Here is a 13,336-nt window from a genome sequence, read left to right on the forward strand (position 1 = left end):
TTCGGATTCCTTAATGGAAATTTCAGTGCCAAATATTCTCACAGAAGTTCTACAGTTTTTGCTCTCAGCCGCGGCAAACCCTTGTTTGTCAAAGCTATCAGCGGTTAGGGTTTTGTGTTGGATAAATGTAAAAGGCTTGTCGTCAACACTCTTTTCTTTCGTAAGGGAAGGTTTGTGCTGATAGGGTACATACCTAGGAAAAGCGACAAGTTTATTCTCCTCAATTGTTTGGTGATTGAATTCTGAGGGATTCTCGGAGAAATCAGGTGAGTTGTTGACGGTATAATCAATCTTAAACCCTTCTCCGCGACTCATATTTTCCTTCATCAACCTCTCTTTCTCGTACTCTTCCCTAGCAGCCACGGCAACATCTACCAAGCAGTTGAAGGCAGTCCAATCTTTATCTTTTTCCCCACCCTTCCAATCCTTTAAACTCATCATCTTCTTCTTCGCTTCCATTTTTTTTGAAGGTTTTGTTTTGTTGAATAAAATCTTTAAGATTTTTTTAGCAACGTACAGTTATATATAAATAATGAAGGAACTGACATATAGAAGGTGGGAATACCTATTTCCTTTCAGTTTAATTACCTTTCTTTCATTATATGTTAGGAGTCGGAGTTTAATTTGGACTTGGAGATTGAGTTTTAATTAGCTTTTTTTTTTTTTTAAAGGTCAAAGTAAGAAAAGAGAAAATAACAGTTTTCACCTAATGTACCAGTTCAACAATATATGCTTATATATATATATATATATATATATAATTCAACAATATATACTTTCGTTTTAGGTTAACCTAAAGAAAGACATATTTGGAAGGAAAAAAATTTAGACAAAATTTCTTTTATCTTTTTTTTTTCCTTTCTCTTTTACCAAATATATTTTAATTTTAAAGATAAGTACTTCTGTTTTATAATTTTAAACTTGCTAAAGGTAATGTCCTTTTTTATAAGGTATAAATTTATGGATACATTTTAAGAAGCTGGTGGATTAAATTTATTACTCATCTCCGAACAAGTATAATTGTATTTCCAATACTTTTTAGTTTGATTAAAAATTGTAAAATATTAAAATATTCCATAAAATATTTTTTAATTTCCTTAATAAATATTATTTTAATTAGCAACTCCACGATGAGTGTTTATTCGATCTATTTGTTTAATTTTGAATTTAAAATATTAATTGACCGAATTAAGTTCAATCGATTCAATTAATTTTTTTAATTAACTAAATAATAAATATATATAAGTTAAATTACATTTTAAAATCTTAATTTTTTATATTTGAAATAAATTAAATAAAATTATCCAACAAAATATTCAAATCAAGTTATTAAGTTAAAAATTCTAATAATTTCTAAATTAAAATAATTTATTTCATGTATTTTTAATTTTATATTTGAATTATATTATATTTTAACTAAAATTTTTGTTAATTTGATTAATTTTATTTTTGAACTTAATTAATTAAAAACCAAATTTTCTTTACAATAATTTTCAATAATTATCAAAATTAATTCAATAATGAACCAAGTAATCGAATTAAAGCAATTAAATTGATTAATGGATTAATTCTATTGAAATCAAATTTTGAACACCTCTAACTCTACAAATAAGGTCAAGCTAAGTTAAAGTGAATTGATACCTTTAAATTCAAACCTAAGCTTAACCCATCCATTTATATTAGTTAGGATTATTATTGTAATATTTTGTATTTTGAAATAAATAAAAATTTACTTAAAATATATTATTTATTAATAAAAAAATTTTTAAGTATAAATCCAAACTTACACCTATCATATCCAGAACCTAAGATGAGTTGAGCCAAGCCTTGACCTGTGGATGCCTTTATTTCTTATAATTTCTAAACGAAATTAAAAGGTTTAGTGAGGAAATTGTATTTATAATTGATCCATCATTTTAAGAAAACTATTAAATTTAAATGTGTAGTGATTGTTGCATAGATTAATTAAGCAAAATCCTATTGAATTTCAATGATCAATGAATTTATAATAATAGCACTAAAAAACCTATTAAAGAAACATAGACTAAACCTATTATGTGTTTTGGTTTTTTTTTTCAAAAATAAATAGTAAAAAGTAAAAAAAAAAAAAAAAAAACTCACACTCACAAGAAAAATAACAAACATATCAATCAAATTAAGTTTAATTTAACACTAATGATTGAAACAAAAACCATGAATCTTTAAGCAATTGAGGTCACCATTCTTCTTCAACACCGTTGCCCTCATACCAAGTAGTTTAGAAAATTGCATCCATGATTCAGGGTTATTTGTGGTGAAAGGCAAATAAAAGATAAAGAAAATTCTCAAAGTTAACAAAAATTTTACTTCTGTGCCAATGTAGAGTTTATAGTAAAGCCTATTGCATAAGTTTGAATGAATGCCCAAATAGCCTTAAAAAAAGCTTGATAAAAGATTCTTTTTTAAAGCCCATTGTTGGCTATTAAACAAAATAGATAAATAAAAATAAAAAAATATTAAATAAAAAACCAAATTGTAAAATTTATTTTAAAAATTAAAAAATTAATAATAAATTAAAAATAATAACAAAAGCTTTTGCCCAAAAATAAATGAGAGCTTAAATGAAATGAAGCAAACCCAAAATTTTAAAAAAAAATTAAGATAAAAAAAAAAACCTGAATAAGCCATCAAAGATAGCCAAAATGAAAAGTTTTATTCGACTTTGTATGAAAAAGGGCCCATCTTACATGAAAAAAGTCATGCATGCAACATGTGAAGAAGAAAAAACTACTACAAACTAAATAAACATGGCCTGGGATTATAAAGCAGAAAAATTGAATAAGAAAAAAAATTAAAAGAGAAGTAAAGGAAAAAAATTGAAAAAAAAAACAAAAAAAAAATGGCAACAAATAAGGAAAAAAATCAGAAAAGAAGCAAGTAGCAAACTAGAAAAGAAGAAGCAAAAAAAAAAAAAGCAAATAAAAACTAACAAATAGTAAAAAAAAAAAACAAAACAAAGTAGAAACGAAGTAGGCAAAAACCAAAAAAAAAAAAGCTAGCAACAGAAGAACGAAGGATAAACAAAAGCTTTGCACATAGAAAAAGAAAGAAAAGCAAAAACCAGAAAAAGGAAGAAGCAGAAGAAGCAAAACCCTAAACAAAACCAAAACTAAATAGAACAAAAAAAATTAAGGCAATAGGAAAAAAAAGAACTAGAAAAAGATAAAACTAAAAAATATGAGGAGAAAAAGGTTAGAAAAAAGGAATTACAAGAAGAAAAAAGGAGAGCTCATGAAAAAACAAAGAATAACAAGAGAAAGCACGAAATGAGAGGTAGTTTTTTATTCTTTTTTTCTTAGTTACGATTTTTATATGAAGTTAGTTTGTAGAAGCCTAAGGTTTCGATTCTTTTTTTCATTTCTGTTATTTTTTTTTTCATACATGAACTATATTAAAAGCTTAAAGCTTTATCTATATGTCAAACTTGCTAGTCTACATCATCTATGTGTATCAATTTACAGAAAAAAGAATGCTTTATGTACATTTTTTCTTCTTCTCTTCCCTTTGGAATGTGATTTGTGTAAATAAAGCTGAAAACCCAACTGACAAGGTTTCTAATCTAATATTGTATGGGTTTTGCATATAGAATCTTGAAGTTTCATTATTTTATTCATTTGCTTGTATTTGATTCCTCTTTTACATGGCATATTTCATCATCTTTCATGTTTATGATCGATTCTTTTTCGTAAAGGATTGATTATATGTTGTTAGACCACTTATTAGAGCTAAAAGCTTCTTCCAATTGCATAGTTTTGCCACATTTTTATGGTATGTGTGTGTGTTGTAAAGTTAAGGGTTGTAAGATCTCATTTATATATTTGCATGGTTTGGTGGAAATGGAAAAGCTTAATACCATTATGTTTACATTTATTGTTTTAGATTAGGCACATGCATTTTGTAGGTCCAATTGCTTTTTGTATGTTTTCAATTTTAAGTAGAATAAGAATATAATAAATATTAAAAATAATAAACTTTAGTATGATATGCTTGTTATAATAGGTTTTATTAGTAAGCTTAATACTTAAAAATATATAATAAATAATAATAAGTAATAAATATGTAAAAAAATAAAAATATAACCAAACTAAAATTTTTAAAACCCTATTTAGATATTTGAAGGATTCAAAATTGAATTTTAAAAGATTATTTTTGCCTAACTGTTGGGGAATTAAATCTTAGTAAAAGAAATTTGATTTTAAAAAAGACTTTAAAACATTAGAAATATAAAATTAAATCATAAAAATAAATAATAAAATTAATAAATGATAATAATAATAATAATTTTTTAAGAAAAGAAGAAAAGAAAAATAAATAATAAAATTATAATGAAAAAAATATATAAAAATATAAAAGTTTAATTTTTTAAAGAAATTATAAAAATGAGCTTACTTTGAAAATTTGTCAGATATTAGAGATTTTTAAAGAGATTTGTAAATTCCTAAAACCCTAAATTCTAGGTAAAAAAATAAATTCTAAAATAAAATCCCAAAGTGAAACCCTAAACTAAAACCCTAGAATGAGACCTTAAACAAAATCCTAAGTGAAATTTGAAACCCTAAGTGAAACCCTAAACCTAGGTAAAATCTTAAACTCTAAATGAAACCTTGAAGCCTTCGTTGAAACCAAAGTAAAATCTCAAAACCCTAAATTTACCCAACATTCTAAAATCATTTCAAAATTTAAGGATTTGTGTGAAAACTTCCTATGAAGTAATTTGTTCCTAAATGCCATCTAGATGATAGGGTATTTAAAAAATTTTATTTCATTAAGATTGTTTATATAATTCATTAGTTAAAATAATAATAAAATTAAATAAAAAATAAAAAATGAGATTTTAAATATAAAGGGTTGCACAAAAGATCTACCTAGAGATTGAAAAATTCAGGTGATCTTTTTATATTTAAGGACCTGATCTTAAATTCGCATCTCATCATCACTTATGACATATATTTGCTTATATCCCATTTTAGAGTAATGTTTGCACTTATTACGCATAATATATATATATATATATACATATATTTATATATATTATTGATGTTTATGGTTAATTATAGTTTTTTTTTTTGCAAAAAAAGTTCTTTAAAAAATTAATTTTAATTAAAATAAAATTAAAATAACATTTCGAGAAATATAATTTTTTTTATACTTTGTCTAAGAGTTGAAGAGTCACCAACAATTATCATTTGCAAAGAATGTTATTTTCACTTTTAAAGGAAATTTTTTGTGAATCTCAGATGAAAAGGATTATTTTTGAATTTCGTCTAAATATTGAAGAATTATAAGATATTTTTTTAATCTAAATATTTTCACAATATTTCTAAATAAAGATTTAATTGATTTTCTTTTTTAAAAAAAGAGAATTATTATTAAATCTTAAATAAAAATCATTTTTATCCAAAAATATAAATAGCGCATGATCAATAGGTATCAATTTTTATAGATATTGTTGGGATGCAAATCTTTCCTTACGTATAATCAACACCAAATCTAATCCTATTTTTGTAAACCAAAATTATCTTTTTAATAAACTTTAAACCTATTTTATTGTTTTATTAAAAAGATAAAATTTTTATGTGGCTAATCACACCTTAAAGAAAATATTGGTGACAACTTCTTTTTTTTTCTCAATTTTAAATATTTACATCTAGTGATCGAGCCTCTAAACTGATACATTATAACAGTTAGGTATGTTTAGTGGGCAAATAAGAATTGCTCTATGGATATTTTGATATTCTGGAAGGAAATATGTAATGGCTAAAGTTGAATACACATTGGAATTGCATTTCTTCCTTGTTAGATATACACATAAGAGTTAGTTTCAGTTGCTATAAAGTCTTTCCATTTATGTTTTCCCAAATGTAAAAATTATGACTATGTAATGTTTGTTGAAATGTGTCAACGAAATTTCAACACATTATTCTTATAAACTTTTTTTTTTCTGTTTTTAATTTTTGTTATATAGATCAATGTAAATTACCTTAGAATAATACTTAAAAAAAGTTTATTCCTCGTAAAAGAATCATGCATAAGTGCCTAAAAGCTTAAAAAATAAAGAAACCACAATCATAAACCTAGTATAAAAAGTAAGATACAACTTGCAATTTCACTGTATTCTAATGTAGCATTGGGCTTATAAGTGAACCTTAAAATAGAAAATAATGACCATAATTGCCACTTTGCCAAGAAAATAACAAGCTCAATAATCTTAAGCTACAAGTGAATGTTAAGACCCACAAGGGTGATTTCTCAACCCTAAGCTCTTATCAAACTATCCTTAACTTAAATACTATTCATAAGACATATTTCACAAGTTAAAAAAAAAAACCTTAAATGATCAACAATTTAGTGGCAAACAACCCCTAAACCAAACCTGGCAGCATCTAAAACCAAATCGAAACATATTTTTAAACTCTACCTAAAACCAAAAATTGATGAAGAATTTGAAGGTAGATCCTATATAGATGATCATTTAAAAGATCAAATATTTCCATTAATATTCAAATTAAGTATTGTTATAGCATTGAAAATAAAGAAAACTTAGCAAATCATAGGGAAAAACATGCATGCAACCTTATCCCTCATGGAAATGGGAAAACAAAAAACATATTGAAAACAAGGTTAAAAAAATACAATTAGTTCACTAATCAATTTCAAATGGCATGCTAGATCCCTTAGTTAAGACAACCATGAAGTGGACTTTCTTGTACTCTTGCAAAAATAATCAAGCAAGTACTAACTGCATATTCAAAATCCAAGGAACAATACATTAAGTTTTCATTCTTTGCTTTAAGAAGGCAACTAAAAGTTATAAAATCCTTTAGCATACAAATAGGAGAGTAATTCAAGTAATTGACTATCTAAATTATGAAATACTTATTATTTGGATTCATTGTGTAGGACTCTTTAATTATTTAGCTATACATATGTGCTTTCTATAATGACCTATAACAAAAAGAATTACAAATGCATTCTTAAAGTAAAAAGTAGAAAGAAAGATAATAGATAGTAGATGTTGCTCAAAACACTTTAACTAAAATAATGAAGTCATATTCTATGTAAATTCTACTATATATATGTAATCAATGACAGCAACAATAGAGAACTAGCTTTTCCATCAAATGGATACTTTTGTTTTAGTTCAATTTAAGCAATAAAACTAGCTTTTGAAATTATCAAAATCCTAAACTAGTACGTCAACGAAGTGCATTAATTTTGAAACATCAAGATTATTATACTTGAACACAAAAAAAAATCATTACACATTCTCTTAAAAAAGGAAAAACTTGTAACTAGATAAGACAACTAATTAATCAAAAGATTATCATTAATTGATAATGAATGCTTAACATCATAAAAGGTCATGCCAGCACATGTTGCAATAGAAACCCAAGCCAATGTTTGCAAATGTACAAATAGGTTGGTAGCTTCAAGGGAAGCATTTTGTCTAACTTTCATCTTTGGTGATTTTTATTTATAGCCATTTTTTAGCCATGAAAAAAAACTTTATATCCCTTTTTTCCTGAGTTTCTCTAAGAATGAAGAGTTTTTTACTACCTTCTTGCTCCACTAGTAATGTAATAAATGCCTTTCTGGCCCTCTTTCATTTTAGTGACATAGTATTTTAAGCTTCTCAACTCATCACCACTTTTGGAACCTATTTATTGCAACACATAGAAATATAAAAAAAAATTAGAAATGTTAAAGCAATATAAATTGAATTCATTGACAATCATTAATTAGAAAAACAAATAACCAATAATAAAATAGTAAACAAAAGTACATTAAAATCCATAAAAGACTTTAAAGACAGTTAACTTACAATCATTTGATTTTTCTTTAATCTTAAAAAAAAAAAAAAAAAAAAAAAAAAACTCTTTAAGTTATGGAAAACAGAAGTTTACAAATGCCAAGGTCTTTAAGTAATAAACAACAAAAGTTTATAAGCACCTAAGTCTTTTAAACTTTGATTACAATTCTAATACAAATATTATGACCAATTACAAAAGAAAAGCAAAATGCTTGTGGTCTTTTATACATAACCCAAAAAACAAAGATTGAAATGAAGTTTAAGATAACTTTCATAAATTTTCCATTCATTCTTATAGTCGATTCAATACTTTTTTTATAAGTTCATGATCACATTAAAGAGTTAAAGGCAAATTACTATATATTTGCAACCTATTTTTCCCCATATGTAGCAACTAGTAGTTGTTTCCTCCATCAACTTATACAAGTTCCACCATACAATCTTGTAAAGTTAAAAGATATTATTGAGTCTATATTCTGAAAATTCATTAAAAGATTTTTCAAAAGCTTTGATTAGCTTATCAATTGTATCAGGAGCTTTTTAGTGTTGAAAAGATTGAATAGCTCTAAAAAATCCAAGATCTAAAATATTCAAATTTGGACTATTTGTTGGTTGGCATAATAGTCGAATATCAAAACCATCATTAGTAGCAACTTCCCAAAATTCAACATTATAGGATCAATATGTGGCTTTGTATTATCTTATTGAATATAGATAGTCTCTATTGCATCATGTTAAAGCCATTTAGATTGAATTGTTGGTAGAAGCTTTTCGATCAAGCAAGCTCATGTGACATGTTTTGTCACTAACAAAATCAATTTCATTTCTAGTGTTTTTACAATTCGATTCTTACTATTTCTTTTAGCAAGCTCATTATATACAAAAGGAAAAATAATAATTTTTCATGAAAATTCTACATTATTAGTTGTATCAAATCTTGGCCGAGCTACCACAGTTAAAAACATAATTTTTGTGATGAATTGCTTGCTTTTGTAAGACGTAGAGGCTCATTTTCTTTAAGGAGTAGATAATACTTTTTTTATTCTTGAAACATATAAAACCACTTTTCATCAATATGCACAATATTAAACATATTATTAAAAGGTGTATTATTTCCACTATTGTTAAGATTGAGCATTGATAAGCAAAATAGTAGCCTTGTCTTCCTATTTTCATCAAATAAGAATGACTTCAATGCACTTGAATGTGATTTGACAAATCCTTTTCTAGTACACCTAGAATTGTTGATTTTGGCACATTCAACACCCTTGCCTATGATCGAATGTTGGTACAGTGATGCAAAGAAACTTTAGATACTTTAATTAGATCAATTTGAATTCTTTTACATCTAACATTTCCCAAAAGCCTAGAAGATACATCAACTGCTAATCCATTATCTAGAAAGCATTTTGCTTGTTTCCAAATTCTACCAATTGTCCTTAAAAAAACAAAAAACATGGAAGCAAGAGTGTTAAAGAGCCTTTTTATAGCATTCCATTATTATTTTCCTTTAACAACATCTCATAAATGATTTGTTGTTGTTGTTGGTTGTTTTAATTTCTTTTAAATTTAGATGGAACAAAGTCTATTTATATCAAAGAATCCATGTGTCATTTAAGATAAAGATAAGGATTAAATTTTTTTTAAAAAATGGTGCTTTTGATAATTAGAGATAAAGTGTGAACAAGATGGCTACTATAGATTTTGAACAAGATGGCTATCACATGTTGCTTTGTTTTTTTTTTTGTTCTAAAATAGAAGCTTTTGGTTGCCACGAAAAATGATGATGCGCCCAAAGCTTTGCAAATGATGATTTTTATTAGTTTGGTGATGTGCCCAAAGCTTTGCAAAAAGTTTTGTTTGAAAGTAATTGGTGCCAAATGCCAAAATTTTACCTGTGTTGAAAATAAACGAAAAGGGTAAAAAAGAACTTAAATTTTCTTTCTTAAAATTTGTGCAAATTCTTAATAGACAAATAATATGGGATAAGGTGAGTATTATTTACTTTGTTTTTTCATGCTTTTCTCAACTGAGTTGATGCCAATTGACTCGTGTCATTGACTTCTTCACAAGTTTTATATATTAGTACAACTTATGTTAAGATTTTTTTGAAAGATATATAAGTTAAAACTAAATGACTAATATTTCTATTATTTAATAATGTATATATTTCAAAATAAATAAATTAGTTTAAATTTTGTTTCAAAAAAATCTCTTGTATTTTTGTATTTAATGTTATTCAAGTTATATCCACAAAAAAAAATGTAAAATAATATAATTTTAAGAAACAATATTTTTAATTTAATGATTTGTACATTTTCCATTACAAAGAAATTTGGATTGTATTTTCTAATTTTTTAGTTGTAATTGATAGAATAGCTATATTTATATCCATAAAAAATCAAACAAGGAGAAATGAAGACAATGTTTAATTTTTTTTTATGGAAAAAGTCAAATTATTTATATCAAAATATTATTTAGAGTAAGGGGAGGGATTAAGTAGCACCAAAAGAGTTTTATATATTTTTACATCTTTTTCTAACTGTTGATTTTAATAAATACAAGAGATGAGAGAGACAAACCAAAAAAAAAAAAAAAGTTTTATTTCATTCCTTAAATCTATTGAAATTAATAATTAATAAAAAGTGTAAAACTAAAAAATTTTATGCTAATATAAGTTTATCTCTCCCCTTAATGTAAAATGTATATTTTAATACATAAAAATGTACTATTTAAATTTTATTTTGATAAATAAAATACTGAAGAACTTAATGAAAAGTTTGAAAATTTTAATTGCAAAATAAAAAATTTTAGAAAATTAAAAGGTCAAGTAACAATTAGTAAACAATTAAAGTAACACTTAATGAGTTAAATGATAATTTGTAAAATTATTCGTTGCATTTAGTTAATTCTTTTCCTTTTTACATTTTGTTATTGGTCTCTTATTTTAAGTTATCCTTTATTTTTTATTTGTCTCTTGTTTTTACTTATTTTTTACTGAGTTAAGTACATTTTTATCTATATTTTGAAAATATATATAAATTAATATCTAAATAAATAAAAAAGTACAATTTACATAATGAACTTTTGAATAATGTATTATTATTTTAATTCAAATTTTAATATTGTTAACTTAATTAGTTTATATAGTATCTAATTAGTATAATTTTATCACACGCATGTTATTCGTTAAATAAAAATATTAAATATTTAGTAAAAACTTTTATTTGTGATATCACATGACAAAAAATGATTGGTCAATTTTATACAACTTTATAATTCAAGTAATTATATATTTTTATTTTATATTAGAAAAAAAGTTGATAACATGTGTGCTGAACACATAATTTAATAGTATTAGTCAAATGTCGGATGTATTTATTGATATAGTTAGTGGAATTAGAGTTCGAGTTAATATGATATATAATTTAAAAGTTAATTGTGCAAATTATACATTATTTGAAAATTTAGAGTGCAAATTGTATATTTTATTTTTTTAAATAACAATTTGTAAATATTTTCAAAGTTCAAATGCAAAAGATGTAATTAACTCTTTTTTATTTGTGTTTTTTTTTACTGTATTAATAAAAGTAAATAGTAAAAACTAAAAACGGAAACCAGGACCAATTTTATCATAGACACCAAACACCTTGGCTCAGGATAGTTGAGAAGTTCAGCAAAGAGTAATTAAACCGCCAATTCGTAATGAATTGGCCAATGAAAAATTGGCATTAACACAAATTTTAATTATCAAATCTAACTACAATTAGAAGTGAAAAACCGAGTTAAACTATTACTTGTTCCCCATATTTATACATATATCTTGAAGCTGAAACAAAATTAGCCTAAAGTTACCAAAAAAAGGGGTTTGTTAAACCCTTCCTTCGTTTATTCGATTGATTTTACTTTCATAAAAAACAATGGATGATTTTCCTATAGTAAAAAGAGTATCAAGGAATCGTTTAACTATGGAGTGGGTCAAACTTAAGACTCTTGGTCAGGTTCCTATGGAGTTGTTCACTTGGTGAAACCCACAAACTCTGTTTCTGATGATCAAGTTTTTGCTGTGAAAACTTGTCCTTACAAAGATTTTAGTTCACTTCAAATCTTTAAACGGTTTGTTGGTTGCGGTAACATTGTTCAATGTTATGGTGATATGGTGACCATCGATCAAGTGATGCTGATTTATAACTTGTTTCTTGAATACGCACCTGGCGGTAGTCTTTTGGACTTGATGATCAAGAAATATGGGGCATGAGGTGATGCCAAGTGCTACAAAAGAATGCTGCTTGAAGGGGTTCGGGATATTCATCATAGAGGCTTTGTTCATTGTTATCCAAACCCAGAATATATCCTTGTTTTTCCTTCTTATCAAAATGGTTCCATTTGCAGACTGAAGATTATTGATTTTGGCCAGGTTAGGCAACCTAGAGAAAGACATCATATGCCAGATCCTTGAGTGTCAACTTTTCCAGGTACAGCAGTTTACTTGTCACCAGAATCTATTATTTATGGACACATCAATACTGCCTTAGATATATGGTCCATAGGGTGCATTGTTCTTGAGATCATTACTGAAAAACTATCATGGAAAGATCAGAACCCAATGGATTTGGCCATCAAGATTGGATTTTTGAGATATCTGCCAAAAATACTGAAAACCATGTCAAGCACAGGGAAAGATTTCTTGATGAAGTGTCTTCAAAGGGATCCTAGTAAAAGGTGGACTGCTGATATGCCTTTAAGCCATCCATTTCTCCTTCCATGACCCATCTCCAATAAAATCTCTTCAACATGATGAAGACGATAGTTGTCTTCCTTCCATGGAACAACTTGAGGCAATGTGCCTAGAAATTTTAGATGATTGAATTATTATTATTATCCAAAAACGATAGCCTGCAGGGTACCATCAAGTGTTGGAGGATGCTTGGCTGCTTCAATTGATTAGTTATTACTCTAGTACTATTCTAATCAACTTTTCATTCTGCTGTAATACTAATTTTTTATTCAACTAATGTTTGTGGTCACTGTGCCTTATGATGAATGAATAATTATGTTATTGATAACTTCTTTTAGCTATTTCATGAACAAAGCTAGAGTCGTAGCAACATCATATTATTTCTTGATTATTGCGACAGACATGGAATTATCTGTCAAACTAACATTATTTTTGCCTCTATTGGTAAGTTCTGGCTTTTGAGCTTTTTCATGTAGTAAGCTGCATGCTAAAGAATAAGACAACTTAGTTTGCAGAAGTTTAGAGACAAAGCATTGCAACATGGTAATTAATATAATGAGCAACGTTCACACAGCTTATTGAATAGGCAGCAGTTAATGGTCATCCCACCCTGTTGTCAGATTTTGCAGTGCACAGACATATAGTCATCCCAATTAGGTGTTCTGTGTGTTATGTCTCAGTAGTGTTTTCTTCTTCTTCTTCTTCTCCTCTCTCGTTGATAGGATTTCAATCAGTAGTGTTGAGACTTA

At 26.2% G+C, this 13,336-nt stretch overlaps 1 protein-coding gene across 1 annotated transcript; it reads left to right on the forward strand.

Annotated features, from left to right (window-relative positions):
• Positions 1 to 3,305: 3,305 nt before the first annotated feature.
• LOC111306570 (mitogen-activated protein kinase kinase kinase 20-like) lies at positions 3,306 to 12,617 on the forward strand. Its single transcript, XM_022904393.2, has 3 exons — positions 3,306 to 3,312; positions 11,851 to 12,066; positions 12,325 to 12,617. Exons 1-3 carry the CDS (start codon positions 3,306 to 3,308, stop codon positions 12,615 to 12,617), a joined length of 516 nt encoding a protein of 171 aa, XP_022760128.2.
• The last annotated feature ends 719 nt before the right edge of the window (positions 12,618 to 13,336 follow it).

The sequence above is a fragment of the Durio zibethinus genome, chromosome 21 (assembly GCF_047325235.1).
Source record: "Durio zibethinus cultivar Kanyao isolate XHJ-2024 chromosome 21, ASM4732523v1, whole genome shotgun sequence".
Classification (NCBI taxonomy): domain Eukaryota; kingdom Viridiplantae; phylum Streptophyta; class Magnoliopsida; order Malvales; family Malvaceae; genus Durio; species Durio zibethinus.

Excerpts from the sequence above, each read along its gene's own strand:
- LOC111306570 (XM_022904393.2), top strand. Across the intron at positions 12,067-12,324 it reads TCTTGAATACGCACCTGGCG|GTACAGCAGTTTACTTGTCA; the intron begins GTAGTCTTTTGG and ends CAACTTTTCCAG.